Source organism: Rhinatrema bivittatum, chromosome 4 (assembly GCF_901001135.1).
Source record: "Rhinatrema bivittatum chromosome 4, aRhiBiv1.1, whole genome shotgun sequence".
In the NCBI taxonomy this organism is placed as follows: domain Eukaryota; kingdom Metazoa; phylum Chordata; class Amphibia; order Gymnophiona; family Rhinatrematidae; genus Rhinatrema; species Rhinatrema bivittatum.
The window spans coordinates 336,884,163-336,911,187 of record NC_042618.1 but is presented as its reverse complement, the minus strand read 5'-3'; the positions used below and the strand labels follow the sequence as shown (position 1 = coordinate 336,911,187).

At 46.3% G+C, this 27,025-nt stretch overlaps 1 protein-coding gene across 1 annotated transcript in view; it reads left to right on the top strand.

The window, feature by feature from the left end:
* SPHK1 (sphingosine kinase 1) overlaps nucleotides 1-23,472 on the top strand; it is an 81,498-nt gene extending 58,026 nt beyond the window's left edge. The window contains exons 4-5 of the mRNA XM_029600427.1: nucleotides 14,366-14,481; nucleotides 21,927-23,472. Of these exons, the coding sequence (XP_029456287.1) occupies nucleotides 14,366-14,481; nucleotides 21,927-22,773 (963 nt within the window). The 3' untranslated portion in view covers nucleotides 22,774-23,472. The remainder of the gene's footprint in view (nucleotides 1-14,365; nucleotides 14,482-21,926) is intronic.
* Nucleotides 23,473-27,025: the final 3,553 nt, after the last annotated feature.

The following is a 27,025-nucleotide window of genomic DNA, read 5'->3' as shown; positions in this document are numbered from 1 at the left end:
ACCTAAAAATGTATACACTGGAGGAGAGATACAGACTTTCAAATATCTGAAAGAAATCAATGACACAGAAAAATCATATCTTTTCCAATGGAAAGGAAATTGTAAAACTAGGCTCACAGTATGAAATACCAAAGGGTATAGGGATAAACCAGTTGCCCTGAAAGAAGTGTTCAACTGGACCAAACTCTGCAGGCCTGAGCAACACAAGATGGAGGTCCAACCACATGATGGCTCCCTGCAGTTTTAATAGCTGTGAGAACTATCCCCAGGAGAAGCTGCTGCTGTATCACGCAATCTGTTTTCACCTTATAGTTTTGCTGATACTGCCAGAAATACATTTACTTAAACTGTGGCTTTGATCAACTTTGTAATTAGTACTGAGGCTTAGGATTGTTCGCCAGATGTCTAACTCATGACAGCATTTCTGTGAGAATGCATTATAGGTACCGGCTAAGATGAAGTCATATCGGAAGCCCACCAATGGATTGTGGTAACATCTAATCAAGATGACATTTTGGATTTTATGCACATGCATGAAGTCCAGAGCAGAAAGACTTTAGACAGATTCCAGACCACACTGCTTGTTGCCGTTCATGTAAACTCCACACCCATGAACTTGGCACCCGTAAGTTTTCAGGAAGCTCAAACTAAGCTTCAAGACTGAGCTCATCTCAGTCCAGACCTTGTTGACCCTCATCCTTGCCGTGAAATCTCTTCCTCTACAGATCTCTCCAAAATTGCTACTAAATTCCAGAGCATCAAGCGATTGTTCCTCAATAGTTAAACGAGCTTTCAGTGGCACTAATCTTCCAGTAGGCAGCAAATAAATTTTTTTCAATCGGGGATATGATGTTCTCAGGCAGCAAGTATGTCAGTCAAATGTGTCTTAAAATAAGTCTGTAGGAGAAACAGAATGCATCTTAGGAAAATTAATAAATAGGTAAAAATGTCCCATGTAGTTCTCAAAATGTTCAATTTTCTCACTGATCAGCATTTTATCCTGAATTAGGAAAGTCTGAAAAGTAGGCTCCTGATTCACCTCTCCAAAGAGAGACAAATCAATTCTTGAGGCTGGGTTGCTATATTGTTCTCTTAGAGTTTAAATTGTTTTTAAACTGGGCTCTAGTAGAATGGGCCCTTGACTTGTAAAGGCGGTGGCTTGCCTGCTTCTACGTAGGCCGCCTTGATGACTTCTTTGATCCAGTGGCCTATGGTTGCTCACGAGGCCACTTCCCCTTGCTTCTTCCTGCTGTGAAGGACGAATAGATGGTCCATCTTTCGTACGGATTCCGACCTTTCCAGGTATTGGACTAGGAGCCTGCCGACGTTGAGATGGCGTTGACTTCGAGCCTCTTCCGAATTCTTATGCTCATCTGGTGATGGAAGCGAGATGGTTTGGTTGAGATGGAAGTGAGACACCACTTTGGGGAGGAACGACGGAACTGTGCGTAACTGGATGGTTCCCGGGGTGAGTCTGAGGAATGGCTCTCGGCAGGACAGTGCTTGTAGCTCGGAAATACAATGGGCCGAACAGATACCAGCAGGAAGGCTGTCTTCAGTGTTAATAGTCGGAGAGACAGGCTGCGGAGAGGTCTAAACGAGGGTCCAGCTAGGAAATCTAGGACCAGGTTGAGGTTCCAAAGAGGCACCGGCCACCAGGGGTGGTTGGATCTGTTTGACTCCTTTCAGAAAGCGGGAGACATCCGGGTGAGAGGCTATGCTGCTGCTCTCGCAATTGGTTCCGTAGCATGACAATGCGGCCACCTGTACCTTGATGGAGTTGAGAGACAATCCCTTCTGTAGGCAGTTCTGCAGGAATTCCAAAATCACAGGAATTTTGACTGAGTGTGGTATGATGTCATGGTCCTCGCACCAGGCTTCGAATACTCTCCAAATCCTTATGTATGTTAGGGATGTGGAGAACTTGCGTGCTCTGAGTAGGGTGTCAATTACTGACCAGAGTATCCTCTCTTCCTTAGGCGAGTCCTCTCAATGGCCAGACCGTAAAAGAGAATCGAGCTGGATCCTGGTGGAGGATCGGTCCCTGTTGGAGCAGGTCTCTTTGTGGAGGTAGCGGCAGGGGGCTCCCTGTCAGCAGTCTTCGCATGTCTGCATACCATGGTCTTCTTGGCCAGTCCGGGGCCACTAGAAGAACTAGTCCCCTGTGGTGTTCTCTTGTGGATGATTGCGCCCAATAGGGGCCATGGCGGGGAAGGCATATAACAGAGTCTCCTGTTGCCAGGTCTGTACCAGGGTATAGATTCCCTGGGACTGGTGTTCCCGCCTGCGGCTGAAGAAACTGGGTACTTGGGCATTGGACCTGTTTGCCAGGAGGTCCATGGTTGGTGTTCCCCAACAGTTTACTATCAATTGGAATGCTGTGGTCGATGGCCTCCATTCTCCTGGATCTAGACTTTCTCTGCTGAGGTAGTCCGCAGCGACATTGTCTTTCCCGGTGATGTGGACGGCCGAGATCTCTTGAAGATTCACTTCTGCCCATGACATTAGGAGGTCTATTTCCAGAGACACCTGTTGGCTTCTGGTTCCTCCCTGACGGTTGATGTAGGCCACTGTTGTGGTGTTGTCTGACATTTCTCTGACTGCTTTGTCTTGGAGTCTGTGAACGAACTTTAGGCAGGCTCGTCTGACTGCCCGGGCTTCTAGGCGATTGATATTCCATCCCGAATCTTCTTCGTTCCATTGCCCTTGGGTGGTTAGCTCTTGGCAGTGTGCTCCCCATTGTTGTAGGCTGGCATCTGTGGTGAGTAGGATCCAGGTTGGTGAGGATAGTCTCACTCCCTGGCTCAGATGGGCTTCTTTGTAGCCACCATCGTAGTTGGGCCCGAACTCTGTCCGGGAGCTGACTACGTACAGTGCAGTTCTGGGACAGTGGATTCCATCGTGATAGTAGTGAGCGTTGTAGGGGTCTCATGTGAACTCATGCCCATGGCACTACTTCCAGTATGGATGCCATGAGGCCGAGGACTTGTAGGTAATCCCATGCTGTGGGGCAAAGTTCCCTCAACAGGGTTTGTAACTGGGTCATCAGTTTTGATCTCCTTTGTGTCAGGATGACCTTGTCTTGTTTGGTGTCGAACCGGACTCCCAAGTATTCTAGAGATTGGGAGGGCTGCAGGCAGCTCTTGTTTGTTTGTGTTGACCACCCACCCGAGGTTCCCCAGTAGAGTTTTGACTCTGTTGGTTGCCTGGTGGCTTTCCTCTGGGGATTTTGCTCTGATCAGCCAATCGTCTAGATAATGGTGAACGCGGATTCCTTCCTTCCTCAGTGTTGCTGCCACTACCACTATGATCTTGGTGAACTTCCGGGGTGCAATGGCTAACCCGAAAGGTAGTGCCCGGAACTGGTAGTGACGGTCCAGGATTGAGAAGCGTAGAAAACGCAGCAGATGCTCTTGATGGATTGGAATGTGTAGGTAGGCTTCCAACAGATCCAGCGATGTAAGGAACTCTCCCGGTTGTATCACCCTTATTACCGAGCATAGGGTTTCCATGCGGAAGCGAGGAATCTTCAGGTGACTGTTGACCGCCTTGAGGTCCAGGTTGGGTCTGAACGTTCTTTCTTTCTTTCTTGGGGACGATAAAATAGATGGAATAATGTCCAGTATTTATTTGTTGTGGAGGCACCGGTGTTATAGCCTCTAAGGCTAGCAATCTGGTCAGTGTAGCTTCCACTGCCATCCTCTGGGAAGGGTCGTGGCAAGGAGATTCCACAAACTTGTCCAGAGGGAAGTGGTGGAAATCCAGGTAATATCCCTCTCAAATGATTGATAGGATCCACTTGTCCGAAGTTATCTCGACCCGTCTTTGGTAGAATAGGGCAAGTCTGCCTCCTATGGCTTCTTCCTTTGGACGGGTCAGCTGTTTTCATTGTGGGGTGCGGCTGGGGCCCGAGCCCACTCCCCTTTTGTTGTGCTTGTTCTGAAAGGACTGGCTCCGGCCTGCGGGGCGGGCTGCTTGATATGTGCTTCTATATGGGTTGAAGCGCTGTGATCCCCTGCCCCTGGAGGTTTGGGGAAAGGATCACTGGTTTCTCTTATTCCTGTCCTCCGGTAGCCGTGGCAGTGGGGACTCGCCCCATTTGTTAGCTAGTTTCTCTAGTTCGCTTCCGAACGGAGTGTTCCCTTGAAAGGCATCCTTGTGAGTCGTTTTGGAGGATGCGTCGGCCGACCAGTTTCGGATCCAGATTTGTCTTCTGGCTGCCATGGCAGATGACACTCCTCTAGCTGCGGTGTGTACCAGATCAGAAGTGGCATCCACGAGGAATGATACAGCTGGTTCCAGGGCTTCCCCAGGCGTTGTTCCTGGTCTGTGCTAAGCAGGCGCGTGTCACCACGGCACAGCAGGCTGCGACATAGCTCCTCTTCACGACTGTATTTTGTTTCTCCATTTTTGTTCCCTTTACCCCCCACCTTTTTGAGTTTTATCTTGCAACGTTGTATTTAGTGTTTATTGGATGGTTCCTTCACCTCTGTACCTTGTTCCCCACTAAGTACCGTTCCTATCTTTTTCTCTCCTGCACTTTTTTCGCACCCCCTTTGTCCTTCCTCTTAGCTCCCTTCTCCCTGCCCTGTTTTTTGTATTTTTCCTCTTTCAGTTATATGTGAACCGGCATGATGTACCTATGACTGTCAGTATAAAAAAAGCTAATAAATAAATAGACAACCACCTTCGGACATGCCAGGAGATCTTTGGTGGCTGGGGCCAGAGGGTACATGGCTGCCAGAGCCCAGCCCCCTTTGAATGTAGTTTTTAGGGCATCCCATTCCAGGTCAATTAGTTGCTGGACGGCTTGTAATAGTGGGAAATGGTGGAAGGTCTGACGGAGTCCCTCTAATAGTGGGTTCGTCTTAGGTTCCCCTGAGGCACTTGTGCCCGGGATAGCAAGCTCTTTTAAGCAGTGTGTGACCAGGTCTGGAAGCTCGTCCTTGGTGAAGAAGCCAAGGTTCGGTGGGGCTCTGTCCCCGGGAGTTCCCCTTCCTCCAGAGGTTCTGAATCCTCATCTGAGTTGTCTGTGTCCTGAAGGTGGGGCTTCTGGGTGGTGGGATCACTACCCTGGGCATAGAGGATCCTGGTATGTTGAGGTCCTCTGGTGGAGCCTGTGGCCGTATTATAGGAGGCCCCGGTTGCATGTTGACGAAGGTATGCAGACCTTTGAAGAATTCCACCTAGGAGATAGATGCTGGGTCTAGACTAAGGGGCACCGTGTCCCTGGGGAGCCCCGTTTGAGGGGGGGTCCCACTGTGCAATGCTAGGTCCGGCGTACTGCTCGAGAGGCTGGAGCCCGGTATCGGGTGGGGGAGGGCCATGAGTTGAATCCCCTAGGGCCTCTTCGCACTGTATACACAGGGTTGTGGCCTCCTCATGCTGTGCAGCTCTAATGTGGCATGCTGGGCAAAGGCCCTGAGCTTTGACTTTATTTTCCGGTGGTGTCATGGCTTGTGCGGATAAGATACAGTTGTGCACTCCGGTGCATCGAAGTTCTGCACCTAGGTTTGGTGCATGCTCAGGGAGATGTGCGTGCTTTTATGTGCACAGATCGAAGATATGCGCCCTGCCCAGTAAGCGTGTGGCTATGCGTGTCGCTTGTGTGCACGGTACTTGGGCGCGCGACGTTGTACACACAAGGTATTTGTGCATACGGCTCGGAACGGCGGACAGGACAGCGAACAGATCAAAATGGTGATGACGACCATGCAGACAATATGGCGACCACCTCGGAGGGTCTCCACGTGGTAGGACCCTCGGATCTGACCGGGGTCTAGCCCTGCTAGGGCAGATCAACCCGGTGGCACTGGTGCCGACTGGCAACCTGTGCAATTCCTCGAGCTTCAGAAACCGTAGACTTTTCAATAGATTTCTACCTTACCTTGTCTCAGCACTTCCCAGTCTCCAGCTGCAGGGGGAGAGGGAAAATACCTTCACCGCTGTGCTCGAAGTTGCACCTGCTGCCCTCTCAGCCTCACCCGAAGTCGGGGGCTAGGTCCCCACCGAGGGTCAGCCACCGGACCGAGGCTTACCTCCGAGGGATCGTGGAAATCACCTCAGGAATTCTCAACTGGGGGAGGGACCCAATGGGTGTCATCGCAGGAGAGCGGGGCTCGTCTGTAGAGGTGAGATTTCTTATTTTGATTTTCTTTGGTAAAATTACTCTAACGCTCTGCAAGCATGCATAGAGTCCCTAACTGCTATGGAGATGGAAAATACTGAAGAGCTGCACTTCCTGCAGGGATATATGTACTAGGGCTGACGTCAGATTGAAATCTGATCCGTCTCCAACTGCTATCAGGAGTACACTATACCCATTGGTCCTGACTCCATCTGCTACACGCTAGGAAATCTTAGTTTTCTAAATTTTTCTATTTCAAGGTAATTATCCACCACTGAATTGTTTAAAAAATATTTTGAAGTATTATCTATTTCATTAGTAAAAGAAATTGCCATTTCAAAAATGTATTATAGTCCTAGATTGGAAGGATGGAAAGAGGAGCTGGACATTTTGCAAAGGGATAGCCCTAATTTGAACTTTTTGGAGGCTTCCATTGATGAGATACTTAACAGGGCTACTCTCTTTGTATCATTTTGTAGTGAACAAGATAAAAACTTGGTATTTCAGAAATACTTTAAAAATAAAATGTTCTCTTGTGGTCAAAAAATTCAAGTATTTCCTGATGTTGCTAGAAGTACTCAGTTAAGGAGGAAACATTTCTGTTATTAAAACCAAGAGTTTTATCCCTGGGAGCAGTATTTTTCCTAAAATTCCCCTTCAAATGTCTGGTTATGTATCAGAAGAATGTTTATATTTCAAGATCCTTCACATCTTGAGACATTTCTTGTGGATAAGGGGATTGTGTAGTATAACATGAAATGTGTGAGGTAAATAAGGTATTTAATTCTCTCTCACTTTGTAATTGTTACAGATTTTCTTTTGGTACCTTTTTAGGTTTTTGCTTGATAGCCTTCCAAGGAATTGGGGACTTGATCTATTTGTGTATTATAGATTTTTTAGATTTTCTTTTAAATCAATCATTACCAATTCACTCCAAGCATAAAAACAATCCTATAATGTGTGTGCAATGCACTTCATATAGAACAAATTGTGCAATAAAACTACTACATTTGTCACATGTATTGAAATGTAAGACATAAAAAGCACTTTCAATGAAAAGGATACATTTAAAGCAAAGTTCAAATAAAGGATACTTTGTAAATCCCTAGCGGGTTTGTATTGTAGAGTCCAATACTTTTCTCTGTCTCTACAAAGCCATAGCAGAGAGACTAAATTAATTCTTTGCTTTGATATTCAGCGGAGGAAGATGTAAGATATAACCATGCCAGAAATGATATTCAAAGGTTATGATTCAGAAGAGCTGAAATAAATCTCAGTGAACCTAGAAGATGTTCTAGGGCAAATTGACAAACTAAAAAGTAGCAAATCACCTGGACCAGATGGTATACATCCGAGAGTACTGAAAGAAGAGACATGAAACTGCAGACCTGCTATTGAAAATTTGTAAACTATTAGTTACTTGAAGACTGGAGGGTTGCCAATGAAATGCCCATTTTTGAAACTGGATCAACTGCAGACTAGCAAGTCTGATGTCTGTGCCAGGCAAAGTGATAGTTTCTATCATAAAGAACAAAATTGCTGAACATATAGATATTATAAGCATAGTTTAATGGGACAAAGCTAACATGGATTTAGCCAAGGAAGTCTTGCCTCGCTAATTTGCTACATTTTTGGGAGGGCATAAACAAAAATGTGGATAAAGGTGAGCCAAATTATACAGTGTATCTGGATTTTCAGAAAGCATTTGACAAAGTTCCGCCTGAGACTTAAGAAATTTAAAAAAGTCATGGGATAGGGGGCAGTGCCCTATTGTGGATTGCCAACAAGTTAAAAGATAGACAAAGAGTTGGGTTAAATGGTAAATTTTCCCAATGGAAAAAGGTGAATAATGGAATACCCCAGGGATCTGTTCTGTTACCACTGCTTTAATAATTTATAAATGATCTGGAACTGGAAATAGCAAGCGATGTGATCACATTTCCAGATGACAAGATTATTCAAAGTTAAATCACAAGAGAATTGTGAAATTACAAGAGGACAGGGCAAAACTGGGAGACTGCGGGGGCAAGATGGCCACCTATCGAGACAGATGACAAGAAGCTCCATGGAGAATTTCCTTCATTGCCGGTTCATTCAGCAAATAGATGCCGCATAGCAAACGAAAAGCCAGGTTAAGGGAGATTGCATCCAGTTCTCCCCTTTCTGGCTCAACTCAACCTAAAATTTCAGAGTTTTTTGGCATGTCACCAGTTCGAGATCCTGGAGTGATGGCCGCAATAGAAAGGGACGATGGGTGGAGTCCCTCCCTCCAGGCCGGCGAAATCTCTTTTAGCCCAGGAGCACCCTCACCTCCAAAGTCGGGAACTTCGGTTACCAAAATATCTTTAGACGATATTCATGGGAACCCGATGGCTTCACGTGAGCGACGCAAAGTTGCAGGAAGAATATAGGCTGCATCTGTGTCTGAGATGGTGGCCCTGGTGCAGGTAATGGAAGGGGCCCTAGGTTCTATGGGCCGTGGCGAGATCATCCCCGTTACCGCTGATATGGAGTATATGCCAGCTCCTGAACTTGACAGGCTCCCATCTCGAATCAATGGAGAGACTACAATTGCACGGGTGAGTAGTTCAAGATTGGTCAGGCCAGCGGAGATTACCTTAGAAGTGTTATGGCATGCTTTGGTTAATTTGGAGACTTCCATCTCTTCTCTTACTTTGGTGGTCTTGGAAACAAATAATACCTTAAAAGCAGAATTCACTGAAATTATCAGCTCGAAGTTAAAATTGCTGATATAGAATCTAGAGTGGTTCCTGTTGAAAAATACAACTAGTACAATCTGATTTAATCTGTTCAAAAAAGCTTGAACATTGAAAACTGTGTTTTCTAAACTTGAAGATTATTAATTTTCACATAATAAAAGAATATACCCCAGTGGAACTTTTTAGGAAATCTCTCAGATTCTTAAAATTCCAGAAACAGCTATGCTAGTGATAGTAAAGGCTTATCTACTGCCAAAACCACAGACAGATGAAACGTAAGACAATTTGCCTTCTGAGATCCCACAGGATTTATCAGATTTTCTTCAGAACTCTCAAGAGTTTGAAATTAATCAGAGAGGAACATTTCTTGTTAAATTTGCTTTTCCTATGGACAGAGAAAATGTCCTATGTGTATACTCTGATTTATCTAGGGCTACCCAAACTCGGAGGAAAAAATGTCTGCAAATGTGTTCTGAAGTTCACTCTAAGGGGGGCTTTTTCTTATTGCGTTATCCATGCAAATGTTTTGTCAAATACAATGTTAATTATATATTTTTTTTAACCTTCCCAATTACGTGCATTGTTAAACTTGTAGTCGAACCAGCATAATTGATGTAACTGGTGGTTCTCAATTTCTTCTTTTTTTTTTATTCATTGATTATGATACCACTCTTTTTCCCTTGCGCCCTCCCTATTTCCTTTATAAAAATAAGGGGTTGGATGTTGTATTATCAACTGTAAAGATTACCTGTTTTCTTTTCTGTAAAATCTCTTTTTTCAAATCAAGGTATTCCTTTGTAATAGTTTTTGAAATTGCATAAAAATACATTTTAAAAAAAACCTGGGAGGGGGATGCTGGTGGAGGAGAAGAGGTGCCTGACAAGCCTACCTGCTTAGCCCACTCTGGAGAGAAACGAAGGAGAGCGTGAGTGACTGTGAAAGGAAACACCTGGGACCGAGCCGGCTATCATTGCAGGCCCGCGGGAGATTTAAAAACCACGCTGAGCAGCATGCGGCTTTGACCGGCTTCGACCACCTTCGCCTTTCTTAAATATTTGGTTTCATTTTCCGGAGTAAACATATATGGGTAGGAAACGCAAGGCAAAGGTATTTACCTCCTCACCAACCACTGTTAATATCGGACCCATGGATGCCCACGTCAATAGAACCATGCCACAGACGGACTGCGTACGAGACACCATAGAAGTGTCTGAGTCTGGGCAACGGCCCGATAGCATCTCCACAGCCTTTGGGTGCATCACTAATGGAAAGATCCATCGAGGACAGTTCAGTAAATGTGAGTAGAAGAGAAGAACTCCTTGAAAGAGTAATTGATAAAACATCTCAAGTAGAACTAGAAAATCAAAGAACTGTAGAAGGGACTCCACTAGGTAGCACCAGTAAGAGCCTGATGAATTTTAAGGAACCATCAGATATTACGCTGAAAGATCTGTGGAAAATGCTTGACAGATTAGACTCCAATGTCTCACAAGTTAATGCTTCCCTTACTTCTCTTGAAAATGTTAATAAGAGTTCTATTGAAGATCAAGGGAAAAGGTTATTAGAATTGGAAATGACTGTAAAAAGTTTAACAGGTAACATTCAGAATGCAGAAAATATGCATATAGTGGATAGCTTGTCAATGCAAACAGAATTGGAAAATCTGGAAAATATGATGAGGATAAAAAATGTACGTTTGGTTAATTTTCCAACAACAAGATTACTGTCACCATTTGAAATGTTTAGGAAGTTTTAGATAGAAAATCTTTCATATGGAGTAGACAAAATCCCTAGTATCTCTAAAATCTTTTATTTCCCAGTACAGTCTAGAGCTGGAGAAGCTGAGAGGAGGCCAGGGATTTCATCCTTCTTGGAGGAATCCCTGGACATCATAAATAGGAGAACTACTTTGTTTCCTTTTCTCTAGAGAGAGAAAAGGATGAAGTTTGAGAAGTTTTTCAGAAACAAAGATCTCTCCTTTTGTGGGCAGAGAATTTATTTATTTCCTGATGTCTCCAGGCCTACACAGGCCTGGAGACAATTCCTCGCCCTAAAAAAATAAAGTTCTAGAAATTGGGGCTTCATTTTATTTGAAGTTTCCCTCGAAATTTTCAGGGCAAAAAATTTATATTTTCCGAACCCACACATTTGGAGACCTTCTTAGTTGCTAAAGCTGAGACAAAGAGAGTCTGATAACAACTAATAATTAAGGCCATAAATTAAAGATAGTTGCACACCCCTCTCCTCATTTCTATTATAGATAAGCATGGTCCCCCATCTTTATTAATTTTTGTGCAACATAGAAGATGAGTAATATTTTCCTAAATGTTTAAGCAATCTTGTGAACAACATAATATAATTTAATTTATGATTGTGTTTGTTTTAAGTTTATTAAGGATTTTCAAAGAGAAAATTTGAAAAAAAAAAAAAAACCCTGGGAGACTGGGCATGCAAATTTCAAATGAAATTTAATGTGGACAAGTGCAAAATGGCGTACTTAGGGAAGAGTAACCCAAGTTATAGCTACATAATGGAAGGCTCCACACAAGGAGTTACCACTCAGGAAAAGGATCTAGGTGTCATCACTGAAAATGTTAAAATCTTCTGTGCAGCAGCAACCAAGAAAGCAAGTAGAATGTTAGGGATTATTAGGAAAGGAACGGTGAATAAAATGGAGAATGTCTTAGTACCTCTGTATTGTTCCATGGTGCAATCTCATCTTGAGTATTGTGTGCAGTTCTGGTCACCACATTTCAAGAAAGATATAGCAGAATCAGAAAAGGTACAGAGAAGAGTAACCAAAATAATAAAGGGGGATGGAACAAGTCCCCTATAAAAAAAGGCTAAAGAGGTTAGGACTCTTCAGCTTGAAGAAGAGATGGGGGATATGACAGAGGTCTATAAAATGAGTGGAATGGAAAGAGTAAATGTTAATCAGTTTACTCTTTCGAAAAGTACAAAGCCAGGGGACATACAATGACATTACTAGGTAATACATTTAAAACTAATAAGAGGTATCTGTCATGTTTTGGGAATTTCTGTGAGAACCGGGAGAAGGGGGGAGGGGGGATATTGTAAAATGTTTGTTTGTATTTGCCTTCAGGGTACACAAGAAATATGGTACCTGAGGGCTAGATCTGTTTGGTTTTTTTTCTATTTTGCATCTAATAAGTTGAAATGTAAAAAAAAAAAACCTAAGAACATTTTTTTACTCAGTATATAAAGCAGCTCTGGAATTTGTTCTCAGAGGATGTGAACAACGCTATTAGTGTAGCTGCATTTAAAAAAAGGTTTAGACAAGTTCCTGAAGAAAAAGTCAATTAACCATTACTAAGGGAGAGCTGTAGAAATCCACTGCTTATTATTGGGATAAGCAGCTTGGAATCTATCTACCTTTTGGGATCCGGCCAGGTACTTGTGTCCTGGCTTGGCTACTGTTGGAAACAGGATATCAGGCTTGATGGATCTTTGGTCTGACCCAGTATGGCAAGACTTATGTTCTTAGTAATTGGTGGAGGAAGCAGGATCTTATCTCCTGCTTCTTGACCAGTGCATAGCTGCATAGGAAGATTTGTGGTAGGATGTATCAGTTGGATGCTTCCAATGGTTTAATGAGCAAGGGTGTTGAAGATTGTTGTTGTGGGGCTTGATATGTTGAAGACTTTTGCATCTCTTGCTCTGGGGCCTTATGCGCTGATGGTATCACCACACTTGAGCCTGTTTCTTCAGCGATCGCTGCTCCACAGGCTCAGCATTCCCACCTGCACAGGGCAGCAGCCCATCACACCAGATACTGAATCAATGTGCGAGAATCTTCAGCCACTGGGGAATCGCATCCAGCCCAGCAACCTAGTGAAAAAAGGAGGCCTTGCAGCCACAGGGGGAATGAAAATGCTATCCCATCAGGGCAAGAATAGGCCCCATGGCTGCTGGAGGATCCCTTCTCATCTGGCGGCCCAAATAAAGGAGGCCTGCAGCAGCCGGGTAATCTCATCCCACTCAGTGGCCCAGCTGGAGAAGGCCTGTGGCCACTGGTGATCATGTCCTGCCCAGCAAGCCAACTAAAGGATGCCCCATGGTCACAAAGGGATCACATCCTGCCTGCCTGCTAGAGAGGGAATGCACCTGGTATGTTTGTATGTATGTGTGCCTGAGAGGATATTGTGTGGGTAAGCATGTATGTCCGAGAGTGAGGGAGTGTCTGTGTGTGTCTGTCTGTCTGTGTATATACCGATGGCCCGAGTGCAGGAGATCGCTCCCAGACCCCAGCTGGACCACCAGGGGTTTTTGGCAAGTCTTGGGGGACCCTCCTGACCCCCACAAGACTTGCCAAAAGTCCAGCAGGGGTCCGGGAGCGACCTCCTGCACTTGGACAGTCGGCTGCCAGTATTCAAAATGGTGCCAATAGCCTTTGCCCTTACTATGTCACAGGGGCTACCGGTGCCATTGGTCAGCCCCCATCACATGGTAGGAGCACAAGATGGTGCCGGCCATCCAGTGTTCCTACCATGTGACAGGGTCCGGCCAATGGCATGGATACCCTGTCACATGGTAAGGGCAAAGGGCCATCGGCGCCATTTTGATTAGTTGCAGCAGATGGCTCGGGAGTGGGAGATCGCTCCAGGGACCCCCACTGGACCACCAGGGTACCTGTAAAAAGTTTTGTTTGGGGGGGGGGGGGTCGGTCGGAAGTGTGGGAGAAGCTAAGGGATTAGTTTTAAAGGGTCAGGGTGGATATAGGGGTTTTTTGTGTGTGCCATTTTTCCTGCCCTCCCCCACAACGATAAGAGAACCCCCATGATCAATATCGTGGGGTTTTCCTATTGTTTTGGGGAGCCCCTGATTTCTGACAATTTTGAAAATATCATCTGATATTTTCAATCGTCCGAAGCCCGATTCACATCCCTACATCACATGTTATGACTAATTCAGCCCATCTTATTGACGGAAAACAGCAGTTACTACCTAAACTACCTAGGTTACTGATTCTTTGCTTTCTGCAAAGAGGGGAATTCATAATTACTTCTACTACAGAAGGCAATCCTGAAATTGGTTTCCACTTCATGAATAGCCATGTATGCCACCTTCAATTCTATACTGAGCGATTTTGTGTGTGTAGTTAGAAGTGATGGTGATGGAATTGAGGCATTAAGAAAATAAACTTGTAAGACAGGATTCAAATTTAAAGCTACTGCTGACCCCGACTTTTTAAGTTCCCTTGGGTTTTCAAAATCTCCAGCAGATTTCAGATTCTGAATCTCCATCCTTCCAAAAGCTTTGAGATAGTTTTTATCTAATTTGATTGAAAAAATGTAAATTTTGGAGATCTTGTTCCCCTCTTATTTTGAAAGGTTCAGTTTTCAGTGATTTCGTGTTAGTTTGGAGACTTGGCCTATGAGTATTCAGTTTCAGCTTATCTGCTCTAGCAGTTGATTAGAATTGCTCTTGCTGTAGAGAGAAGCAGTCAGTTTAAAGTTTACAGTGTGTCATGACCACGGCTATCTTTCTTGCTCTATAGGTAGTAAATGGATTAATGGAACGACCTGACTGGAAATCAGCCATCAAGAAACCAGTGGGCATTCTGCCAGGGGGCTCTGGAAATGGCCTAGCTGCAGCTATCAACCATTATGCGGGGTAAGGGGATTTTTCAGCTAATCTTACCCACAATACTTTTCACTTGCCAGAATCACAACCCAGTGAAATGCATACAATAAAAAAAAAAAAATTGACACTTGAACACTCAGATGAGCAAAAAGCCACAGAGACCAAGTTCTTAAGTGAATAGATCAGTTCTAACTAGTCTTCCTCCCATCTCATCTCCCCTCCCCCCTCCAAAAAAATAGGATAGAAGGCAGTTGATTTATGAGAACATCTACTTAATATCTTACTCTGCTCCTATCACTTCCATTGCAAAATTAGACTATCCCACCCCCTCCAGCTTTCTGCTAACCCCCAATCAGTAAGCTGAAGAAAGAAGACTGGACTTTCCAATTGCTGCGTGCTGACAGTGCTAGATTGTCTCCCAGTCAAAAGCCTCTATCTGTGATCCTTCATGCAAGGTTGCTGCTGCAGCGAGATGGCTTGTATAGCAGAGTGGAGAGCTCACCTTATTGTGCCTGCACTGCATTATATGGAGACCGGCAACACCATAGCGTGGGGAGAATTGCAATGTAGAGATTACTTACGTGATAATCTCGTTTTCCTTAGTGTATGCAGATGGACTCAAAACAAGTGGGTATAGTGTGCTCGTGCTAGCAGTTGGAGACGGATCTGACGTCAGCATGGGTACATATACCCCCGCAGGAAGTGCAGCAATTCAGTAATCTTCCTTGCAAAAGCTGTAGCTGACCGATCGATTAAATGAACAGGATTACCCTGACCGATTGATAGTAGCTGGAGACCGCCAGTGTTCATCTCAACCGGAAGGCGCCGACACCCGGCAGGGTGGATGGCCTATTATAAGAAAAAAACATGGCTTACCGTGAGTCGGTGAATCCCCATGTATGCCGGCAGCCGGGCAGGATGCTGAGTCCATCTGCATACACTAAGGAAAACGAGATTATCAGGTAAGTAAATCTCTACATTTCCTAGCGTGTAGCAGATGGACTCAAAACAAGTGGGATGTACAAAAGCTACTCCCGGACTGGGTGGGAGGCTGCCCGAGGTCCATTCAGGATTGCCCTCGCAAATGCTGTGTCCTCCCTGGCCTGGACGTCAAGACGGTAGAATCTGGAGAAGGTATGGAGGGAGGACCACGTCACCGCTCTACATATGTCTGCAGGCGACAGCATCCTAGTTTCTGCCCAAGAGGCTGCTTGCGCTCTGGTAGCGTGAGCCTTGACCCTTAGACGTGGTGGTTTTCCCGCTTCTACGTAGGCCGCTTTGATAACTTCTTTGATCCAGCGGGCAATGGTTGCCCGTGAGGCCGCTTCCCCTTGCTTCTTCCCGCTGTGAAGGATGAACAGGTGGTCCGTCTTTCGTACTGCTTTTGACCTTTTCAGGTATCTGGCCAGCAGCCTGCCGATGTCGAGATGGCGTAGTATTCGACCTTCTTCAGACTTCTTCAAACCTTCCTTAGTAGGCAAGGATATGGTTTGGTTGAGATGGAAGTGTGAGACTACCTTGGGTAAGAAGGAGGGAACCATGCGAAGATGGATAGCCTCTGGAGTGATTCTGAGAAACGGATCACGGCAGGACAGTGCTTGTAGCTCTGAGATGCGGCGTGCTGAGCATAAAGCCAGCAGGAACACCATCTTCAAGGTTAATAAACGGAGGGACAGGCCTCGAAGTGGTCTGAAGGCGTGTCCCCGCTAGAAACTCCAAAACTAGGTTGAGGTTCCACAGGGGTATTGGCCACTTCAGTGGCGGGCGAATGTGTTTGACTCCTTTCAGGAAACGTGAAATGTCTGGGTGTGTGGCAATGCTGTTGCCTTCACTCCGGGGACCGTAGCAGGATAGCGCTGCCACCTGGACCTTGATGGAATTGAGGGACAGACCCTTCTGAAGTCCATCTTGCAGGAAATCCAAAATGATAGGGATCTTAGCGGCATGTGGATTGGTGCCGTGAGTTTCGCACCAGGCTTCAAATACTCTCCAGATCCTTATATATGTTAGTGATGTGGAGAATTTGCGTGCTCGGAGGAGTGTATCTATTACCGGCCCCGAGTATCCTCTTTTCTTCAGTCTAGCCCTCTCAATGGCCAGACCGTAAGAGAGAATTGAGCTGGATCCTCGTGGAGGATGGGACCCTGCCGCAGCAGGTCCCTGTGTGGAGGCAGGGGAAATGGATTCCCTGTCGGTAGCCTTCTCATGTCTGCGTACCAGGGTCTTCTTGGCCAGTCCGGGGCCACTAGAAGAACTAGGCCTCTGTGCCACTGAATCTTGTGTATAATGGTGCCCAGCAGGGGCCATGGAGGAAAGGCATATAGCAGGATCCCCTGAGGTCATGGCTGGACCAGGGCATCGATCCCCTGGGATAGAGGATCCCGCCTGCGGCTGAAATATCTGGGTACTTGAGCGTTGGACCTGTCCGCTAGTAGGTCCATGCCCGGCGTCCCCCACTGATCCACAATCCATCTGGAAAGCTGTGGGCGACAGCTGCCATTCCTCCGGATTTAGTCTTTCTCTGCTGAGGAAGTCTGCCGTGGTGTTGTCCTTCCCGGCAACGTGGACGGCAGAGATGTCCTGTAGATTTGCTTCCGCCCAAGACATCAGGGGGGCTATTTCTAGGGATACCTGTCTGCTTCTGGTTCCGCCCTGTCGGTTGATGTATGCCACTGTGGTGGCATTGTCCGACATTACTCTGACCGCTCTGTTTCGGAGTCTGTGGGCAAATCGCAGGCATGCTAACCTGACTGCCCGTGCCTCCAGTCGGTTGATGTTCCACCCCGACTCTTCTCTGTTCCACCGCCCTTGGGCAGTTAGTTCTTCGCAGTGTGCTCCCCATCCGTTCAGGCTGGCATCTGTAGTGAGCAGGGTCCAGGTTGGGGAGGACATTCTTGACCCCCGGCTCATGTGGCCGGGCTGCAACCACCACCGTACCCGATTCCGCACTCTGGCTGGTAGAGGGAGGTGTATGGTGTAATTCTGTGATCGTGGGCTCCACCGATAGGAGGGCGCGTTGCAATGGTCTCATATGAGCCCGCGCCCATGGTATCACCTCCAGAGTGGATGCCATAAGGCAGAGGACCTGTAGGTAATCCCAAGCTATGGGCCGGGTGGCGCTCAGCAGGGCCTGCAGACGATTCCAGAGCTTTGCTCTCCTCTTGGCGGTCAGGCTGACCTTGTCTTCCTGGGTGTCGAATCGGACTCCTAGGTATTCCAGCGACTGAGAAGGCTGTAGGGAACTCTTGTTCAACCCTTCCCCTCCCTTCACCCCTCCTAGGTCCCCTACCAAATACCCCTCTCCTTACTCTCTCCTCCGAGTACTCTATGTACTTTATCAATACTTGTACATTATCTATATTTGTATTAACTATAATTATCTTGTACGCTATTTATAATTGTATTTAACTATGTTTTCTGTTAACCTATTTGTACAGCCTAACCTTCTTCTCCTGCACACCCTAATCCCACCCCCCTCCTCCCTGCCCCCTCCCTCCTCTCCCCCTCCCTAGTTTATCTTATCAGGTTCATTGTAAAGCCTTGTTGGCTAATTATTGTTCTATGGAAACCGATGTGATGTTTTCTTAACGAATGTCGGTATACAAAAACTTTCAAATAAATAAATAAATAAAATAAGTTTACTACCCATCCTAGGCTTTCCAGAAGAGCTATAACTGTTGGTTGCCTGGTGGCTCTCCTCCCGTGACTTCGCCCTGATCAGCCAATCGTCCAGGTAGGGATGGACGAGGATTCCTTCCTTCCTGAGGGACGCTGCCACAACTACTATGACCTTGGTGAAGGTCCGCGGCGCGGTGGCTAACCCGAAGGGTAAAGCTCGGAACTGGAAGTGTTGAGATTCAGGACTTTGAAGCGTAAATAGCGCTGGTGATCCCGATGGATTGGGATATGCAAGTAGGCTTCCGACAGATCTAGGGATGTGAGAAACTCCCCTGGCTGTACTGCATTCTTGACAGACCGCAGAGTTTCCATGCAGAAGCTGGGGACCCGTAGGTGTCTGTTGACCGACTTGAGGTCCAGGACGGGCCTGAAAGTGCCCTCCTTCTTGGGTACTATGAAATAAATGGAATAATGCCCAGAATGTCCCTCCCATGCAGGCACTGGTATTATGGCCTTCAGGAATAGGAGCCTCTGCAAGGTAACTTCTAGTGCCGCCCTCTTGAGGGGTGAACACGGGGATTCCACAAAGTTGTCCTGAGGGAGCCGAAGAAAGTCCAGGTAATACCCTTCTCGGATGATGGTGAGGACCCACTGGTCCGAGGTAATCTCGACCCACCTGCGGTAGAAGAGGGTTAGCCTGCCCCCTATGGCTGCTACCCCCGGATGGGTCGGCTGATTGTCATTGTGGGGTGCGGCCGGGACCAGAGCCCGAGCCGGTTCTCATCTTGCTGTGTTTAGTCCGAAAGGACTGGTTCCTGGCCTGAGAACGAGGTGCTTGGTAGCGAGCCCTATAAGGGTTGAAGCGCTGAGAGTTTCTACCTCTGGATGGTCTGGGAAAGGGGCGCTGGCTCCTCCTTGGCATGTCTTCTGGTAGACGGGGTAATGGAGAGGCGCCCCATTTATTGGCCAGTTTCTCGAGGTCGCTGTCGAACAGGAGGGATCCCTTAAAGGGCATTCTCGTGAGACGTGTTTTGGAGGAGGAGTCGGCCGACCAATTACGTAGCCAGAGCTGTCTCCTGGCTGCCACTGAGGATGACACTCCCTTGGCTGCTGTACGGACTAGGTTGGAGGCAGCATCAGTGAGGAATGAGAGAGCTGATTCCATCTCTTCTCCCAGGGTGTTGTTCCTAGCCTGTGATAAACAGGAACGCATCACCACGGTGCAGCAGGTCACAATTCGTAGGGACATAGCTGCCACCTCAAAGGCTTGCTTCAGCATGGCGTCCATGCGCCGGTCGTGTGTATCCTTGAGGGCCGTCCCCCCTTCCACCGGAATGGTGGTGCGCTTCACAATTGCGCTAACTATGGCGTCTACCTTGGGGCATGCCAGCAGCTCCTTAGTTGCAGGGTCTAAGGGATACATGCCAGACAAGGCCCGACCCCCTTTGAATGAGGCCTCCGGCGCATTCCATTCCAAATCGATTAGCTGCTGTGCTGCTTGTAGGAGGGGAAAATGGTGAGCCGTTTCGCGCAGGCCCTCTAACAGGGGATTCACCCTAGGTTCCCCTGGGGTGTCATGGCCCGAGATATCCAGTTCTGACAGGCATTGAGAGACCAGGCCTGGAAGATCCTCTTTCAGAAAGAAGCGCCTCATGGTCCGATATGGTTCAATCCCCGAGGGCAGTTCTCCCTCCTCGGGGGGCTCGTCGTTTTCCTCAGAACAATCTGAATCCCCATAAGTGGGGCTTCCGGGTGGCAAGTGGCTGTGCCTAGGCCTTGAGGGGCCAGGGGCCGGGTCATCCGGTACGTATGGACCCGTTCGGGGAGCAGACTGCATTGAGACAAAGGCATGAATCCCCTTGAACAATTCCACCCAGGAGAGCGAAGCCGGATCTGGCCTTAGGGGCACCAGGTCTCTCGGGTTTCCTGGCTGCTCCCCGTGGCCTGCTAGGTCTGGGGTGTTCCCTGAGGAACTGGCAAGTACGCTGGGCTGCGACCGGTCCTCGCCTGGAACTCCCAGGGCCTCTTCACATTGGGCACATAGGGAGTCTGCTTCCTCGCTCTGTGTAGCTCTGAGGTTGCATGCTGAGCAGAGGCTTAGAGCTCTTATGCCTGAGTCTGGGGGTGCCGGTTCTGCTGACGCATGGGCTCTCTTACGCTCCATCTCGTCTATTAACTCAGCTAGAGGCTGCGCTTTATAATGTGCGCCTACCAATATGCGCTTATCCACGTGCGCTTATCAATGTGCTCGTATGAACGTGTGACTATCAATTAGCGCCTAGGAACGTGCGCCTAACATATGCCTCTCAGCGGGCAGCTATCGGCGGGCGCCTATGATATCAATGGGCGCCTATCGACGGGCGCCTATCAATGCGCGCTGAGCAACGGGCGCTTAGCAACGGGCGCCTATCAATGCGCGCTTAGCAACGGGCGCCTAACCATGTGCGCTTAGCAACGGGCGCCTCGCGTAACCCAGAAGGCAACGGCGAGCAGGCAGGTAAAATGGCAACCCCCTTGGCGGGTTGTCATGTAGGCAGACTCAGCTACTCCTCGCTTCCACGGAGACCAACAAGTACAGATGTACGCCTTACCTTATCTTCAGCGCTTCCCGGCTGCGACCCGGGCGGTCTCCGGTTGCGGGGGGAGAGGGTAAGTACCATCACTGGCGTGCTCGAGGAGCTGCACCCGCTGCCTCTAGGCCGCGCCCGAACTCGTCTCGCTTGGGGGCCAAGTCCAGGCCAGGACCGAGGCTGCCTCTAAGCCACTCCCGAGCCCTTCTCACTCGGGGGCTAGGTCCCTGCCGCGAACCGGCCACCGGACAGAGGCTCTTACCTCCGAGGGACCACGGAAATTGCCTCGGGAAACTCAACTGGGGGAGGGACCGACTGGTATCACCGCAGGAGTGCGGGGCTCTTCTTCTGGTAGATTTCTTCTAAGAATTTAGCCGTTAGAATTTGGACAAATGCTCAGCGAGCGTGAGGTAGCTCCAAACTGCTTTGGAGATGGAAATTACTGATTGCTGCACTTCCTGCGGGGGTATATGTACCCGTGCTGACGTCAGATCCGTCTCCAACTGCTAGCATGAGCACACTATACCCACTTGTTTTGAGTCCATCTGCTACACGCTAGGAAAGTAAAGATACACACTGCAGTTTCAACAAAGTACAAAAGTGAGGCAACATGGTAGGTGTTTACCAGCCATTGATCTGTCCCTGTTGGGTATGGGTTAAATTGAATATATAGAAGGTACCTTATCACACTAGTTCAGATTATAAGAAAATTAACTTTCTTTTGCAGTTATTTTTGCACTTACAACCTAATTTAAACTTTTTACGGTATTTCTATGAACTACTTTAAGTGAACTTTAGTTTGATCTGTCTTTTATAAAATTATGCTATAAGAAATCTGCTACCCATCAAATAGATAATTGTCCTGCTAGGTAGTAGAGCTGCTTGTACTCTGATTTGGTTAATCAGGTATTCAACATTAACAACCCTATTATAATATCCTTTGCAACAGTCAGTGTTGGAGAGGAACTGATATTAAAACAAGTTCGTTCTTAAAGTATTTGAACCATTTATTTCTTGCCTTCCTAGAGCCACACTCAACCTGCGTTACAATATAGTAACACAACAGTACAAGAGACTGCTACATCTTTCTGCTATTAGTCTGATGATTTTGCCTATTATAAAACCATTCTAAAGTTTCTCTTCAAGATATGTAGAATGTAACAAAGGCAGGAAGAAGCTTGCCTGGATAGACCCCTAACTAGCTAAGGCCACCTCTAGAATATGAGGAAGATGGACTATGGCCTTCTATTACCACCTTTCCTTACCTTTTTCTCTTGTGTCTTTCAGTAACGATCAAGTCAGCAATCAAGAGCTGTTAACCAACTGTACCTTCTTTCTCTGTAAGGGCTTGGTGGCCCCTATGGACCTTGTCTCCTTCACAACAGGCTCTGGCAAATGCATATTCTCCTTTCTCAGTTTTGCTTGGGGATTTGTTTCAGATGTGGACATAGAGAGTGAAAAATATCGCATGATGGGCCATACCCGCTTCACTGTGGGTACACTGGTTCGTCTGAGCTCCTTACGGACATACAAAGGCCGTCTTGCCTACTTGCGAGCAGAAGAGGCCTCTAATCAAAATACAGAGATCTTTCCTAACCCGTCTTCGTCATCCACTGCCACTTCTCATCAAAACTGCCAAAAGCTTCAACCCAACTTTTGTAATGACACACACCAGTCACTTAATGCTAATGTAGTACACCAGATTACAAGTGAATCTTCAGTAGATGAGATTTCCAATCTCATTCCTTTGGATCAGCCAGTTCCAAACCACTGGACAGTTGTAAAGGAAGAAGAATTTGTGTTGATTCTTGCCATCTACCAGTCACATTTAGGGACAAGCTATTTCACAGCTCCTATGGTCTCCAGACCAGATGACAGCCTTATTCACCTTTTCTATGTGAGGTCTGGAATCTCTAGGACTGCACTTCTCAAGTTCTTCTTGGCTATGGAAAAAGGGAATCACTTAGAACACAGCTGCCCTCATTTGGTTTACATGCCTGTCAAGGCCTTTCGCCTTGAGCCTTTCACAAACAAAGGGATCATGACAATTGATGGTGAGGCCCTAGAATGTGGACCAATCCAGGGCCAACTGCACAGCAGACTAGCCAGAATCATTAGTGGATCTAAAAAATAATATATATTTTTTTCAGACTGTGAAATGGTAACAAGGACCCAACTACTTACTACATGGCTACAAGGCATAATTGGCTATTCTTGAATCTCATCTTTTTTTATGCCTCCACTTGAATGTATGCTTGTAGTAGTCATCCCATATTTCTCAATGGTAAAAATCTAGAATTACAGATAACAGGGACCCATAAAATCTTCTGCTTATATGGTCTTTAACCATCATTTACTGTATGCGAACAGCAACATGGCTATAACAATACTATTTTGTTGGTACAGATTGATACATGGTTGATTATAGCAAGTAGATTTAAACTTAGTACATGATGGCAGTAAAGACCAACCAGCCTATCCAGTCTACCGAGTTATTCCTGTCCATATGATAAGGATAAATTCAAGCTACTAGCCATACCCCAAAATTGTTGGAAAGAATCCAAGACAGTCTGTGGTGTTTTCCTCCATCGTATGCCATTGTCTTGTAGAGATGAGCAAGCAAAATGCCAGATAATAATCTAAATGGCTACCTATATTAGTATGGGTGTTGCTCAAACATACTACCACCTAGCTTGCTGTCTGGTCTTTATGGATGGTATGCTACTACCACCAATTTACTGCAACAAGATTAGGCATATCTATTGAAATTTTATCAAAGTGATCATGGTATATAGGTGAGTTCTAGGAACAATAAAGCCATAATTACACATTTTCAGAGGCATATATACAGATTTATTTCAAATTAATTAAATAGCTTGCTGGACATAAAAGCATAGTACCACTACAAACTGGAACTATCTTTATACAAAAAGTAATTTGATTTGCAAAATTGTGTCTATTGAATGATAGCTACTGGCACCAGAAAGTAGGCCTATGAACTGTAATGTTTTTGCACATGATAGAAATTTACATAACTCAAAACCATATTTATAAAAAGTATGCCATCTGTTTTCTGACAGTCAGACAACCATAAAGAAAGGGCATTCTAACCACACAGGAAGCAAAGAACTGACATTGCTTAGAAGGTCACACATAGAAGTACTAGCCTAGTGTTTAAAGCACTAGAAACACCTTTGGCATGACATAGAAGAGGCCAAATATAACATCACGCAGTTTGTAGTTTAATGGTTACAGCAGTGCACAAAGAATCAGGGAAGCCTGCTTCTCCCACTGATGCTATGTGCCCTTGGGCAAGTCACTTCATCCTCTTACCTCAGTACAGATATAAGGGCTGCTGAAAATCATCACTATTACTCTGTGATTTTTTTAAATTTTTTTTAAGCATGCGCAGCAAAAGTAGGCACCTCCACAGGATGTAACAAGGGGACGGCCTGCAAATGATATATGTACAAGACCAGATACACGTCAACCACAAAATCCCCAATGCAGAAAGCTGTGGGAAAATGGGCACTAAAATAGGCGCAAATGGAAAAATGTTGCAGACTCATTTCTAATAATTTCAAGTTACTACTATTCAAAAATAAATGTTTAGCTATTGGCCCTTTTATTTAAAAAATTAATTTCCAGTTCCTACTGGTCTTTTTACTCCATTGCTGGCAGTGTGGTTGTGCCTGTGCGGCTTTTTCCTTGCCAGGCACCTGACAGCAGGAGCCGGGACGGATTCACTGGCGATCTCTGAGGGCTACAAAGCGCTCACAGTCCGGAGCTGCAGCATTGCCAGGACCGGGACCGAAAGCCACCAAAGCGGTAGGAGCGTTCACGATCAGCAAGTCCTGGGCACCCAGTGAGGAAAAGGCTGCACAGACACAACCTGGCTTCAGAAAACTATTCAGGAAATGAAGGGAGTTTGAAGTAGCTCAAAGCTAATGCAAACTAATGCCAGCAATGGAGTAAAAGGGCCTCTAGATAGATGTCACTTAACTCTTGCCCTGACCCAGGCGCTAAAAAACCTGCTTTAAAAACCCCACACTAGATGATCTCCCTGCTAGCCCAGCTCCCTTCCTGGCCCATGAATAGATAATTGCTTCCTTTACATGCCATTTGCACACACATGCAAAACGTGCCGCAGGTTTTTGCGTGGGTGTGTGTACGTGTTCTTTCCTCACTAAATGTATTATATGCGCACAAGATTATCATGGAAAACCATGTGCAATTACCCGCAGCAGGTTCTGCCCAGCTTATTACATCGACCCCTTAATTTGTAAACCCTCTAGGGAAGGGAAATAGTTATGGTACTTTAATTTGTAACACTTCCTGTTTGAGATTAGACTTGGAAAGATGAGCAATTTAAATTAAAATCCACTGGGTGATTCTTTCATGCCGATTCATAAAAGCGGAACCAGTAACCTTTGACTATGCCTACACTAAAATGTAGAGGAGGAAAAAAACCACTCAAATTATGTCACAGAACAGCATTCTGGGCATCTCTGCAGCATTTTGGTCTTGCCTTCTGAGTTCTACTGCCAATACTAATTAAACTTGCCCCAAAACCCAACTGGTAGGCACTTTGAGGCTAAGGTAGCAGGGTTTACAATTCAGGCAACCAGTTGTTCTGACTAGGCCTCTTAGTTGTTACAAGGGGTAGTTGGTTTCAGGGTTAGAACCATTTTACTGCGTATGAGGTAAATGCAAATTACAGGGTAACATTTATATTTGGGCAAGAGGTGGCAAATCATAAAGTAGATGTAATGTGAGATATCTGAGGATAAATTCCACAAGACCAAAGGCCCCTAAAGCTATTCATAGGAAAAACCACCTCCAAGCAATCCTTACTATTGTACCTTTCAGCAAATATGAGCAAGTTTGCTTACCATAAACTGTGTTTCCGTAGACAGCAGGATGAACTAGCCATGCTGTATGGGAGACGTCCACAGCGACCTCTAAGCAGAGCTTCCTCAGAAAATACAGTTTTAACTGTGTGGCTGCGCAGTTCCCTTCCCGTGCGATTCAGGACCTCCTCCTCAGTCTGTTTATATCCAAGCTGTTATTGCATAGCGGAGCATCAGAAGACTATCTAGAGAGGAGTGCAGGTCACATGGCTAGTTCATCCTGCTATATACAGAAATACAGTTTACAGTAAGCAAACATTCTTTCCCGTCAAAAGCAGGCTGAACTAGCCATGCTGTATGGGCGCCCCAAGCCCCTGGATTGTGGGATGTAGCTGTCTTTTCTTGGCAGTCCAGAGAACACAACCCAGATCTTAAGGTAGACAGTCTCGAAGGAGGTTAGACAAGACTGCAGAACCCACTGCTGAGTCTGAGGATGTGTGTTGGTCAAGGCAGTAGTGGGAAGTATGAAGAGAGGACCAAGTAGCTGCTTTGCAAATGTACCAGTAATGGACATTTTTTAGGTGGGCTATGGAGGTTGCTATTGCTCTGATCTGGTGCATATGTGTTTTACTTGTTATTGGTGACAAACTCTGTGTGACAAAAGTGAATACACTGCACCAGCCAGCTTGCTATGGTCCTCTTGGAGACTGGTTGGCAGGAGCATTGGGATTAAAGGAGAGAAAGCTGGGATGGTCTGGAAGGAGCTTGCGTTCTCTGCTTGTAGTATGCTAGGGCTCTTTTACAGTCCAATGTATGAAGAAGCTGCTCCCTTTCATTGTGGTGGGGCTTTGGGTGAAACATAGCAAGGTTATTGTTTAAGGTGAAAAGCTGACACTACCTTGGGGAGGAAGGATAGGGTGGGGGCGTAGGGTAACTGTCATGGAAGAATTCCAAGTATGGTGAATAGTGAACCAGTGCTTGCAGTTGCTGACTCGTCTGGCGGAAGTGACTGCTACCAGAAAAATCACCTTCCAAGTGAGGAATTTTACGTAGCAGGTGTTCAAAGGCTCAAAGGGGGGTTCCATGAGCCGTTGTAAGATGACATTAAAGGTCCCACGGTATGGGTAGCTTGGTGATCGGTAGATGCAGTCGAAGCATTCTCCGCATGAAACGGGAGACTAGTGGATGGTTGGAGATAGATAGCCCATTCTGAGGGTGATGAAAAGCAGCAATAGAACTGATGTGTACTCTGACCGATGCCGTGGCCAATCCAGATTGGTAGAGAGTGTGAAGATATTCCAAGGGAACCATAGGAGAACGTGTCAATGTCCTTTAACGAGTACCATTTAGAGTAGTGAAGCGATTTCCCCCCTGTAATTGTTTCTGGTGGAAGGCTTCCTGGAAGAAAATGAGTATATCTTCAACATTGGAAGGGAGATTAAGGTGGGTCAATACCATCCTCTCAATCTCCACGCTGTGAGGTGCAGGGAGAAGTGCATTGGAAGGAATAATGTTCCATGCTCCTGAGTGAGCAGG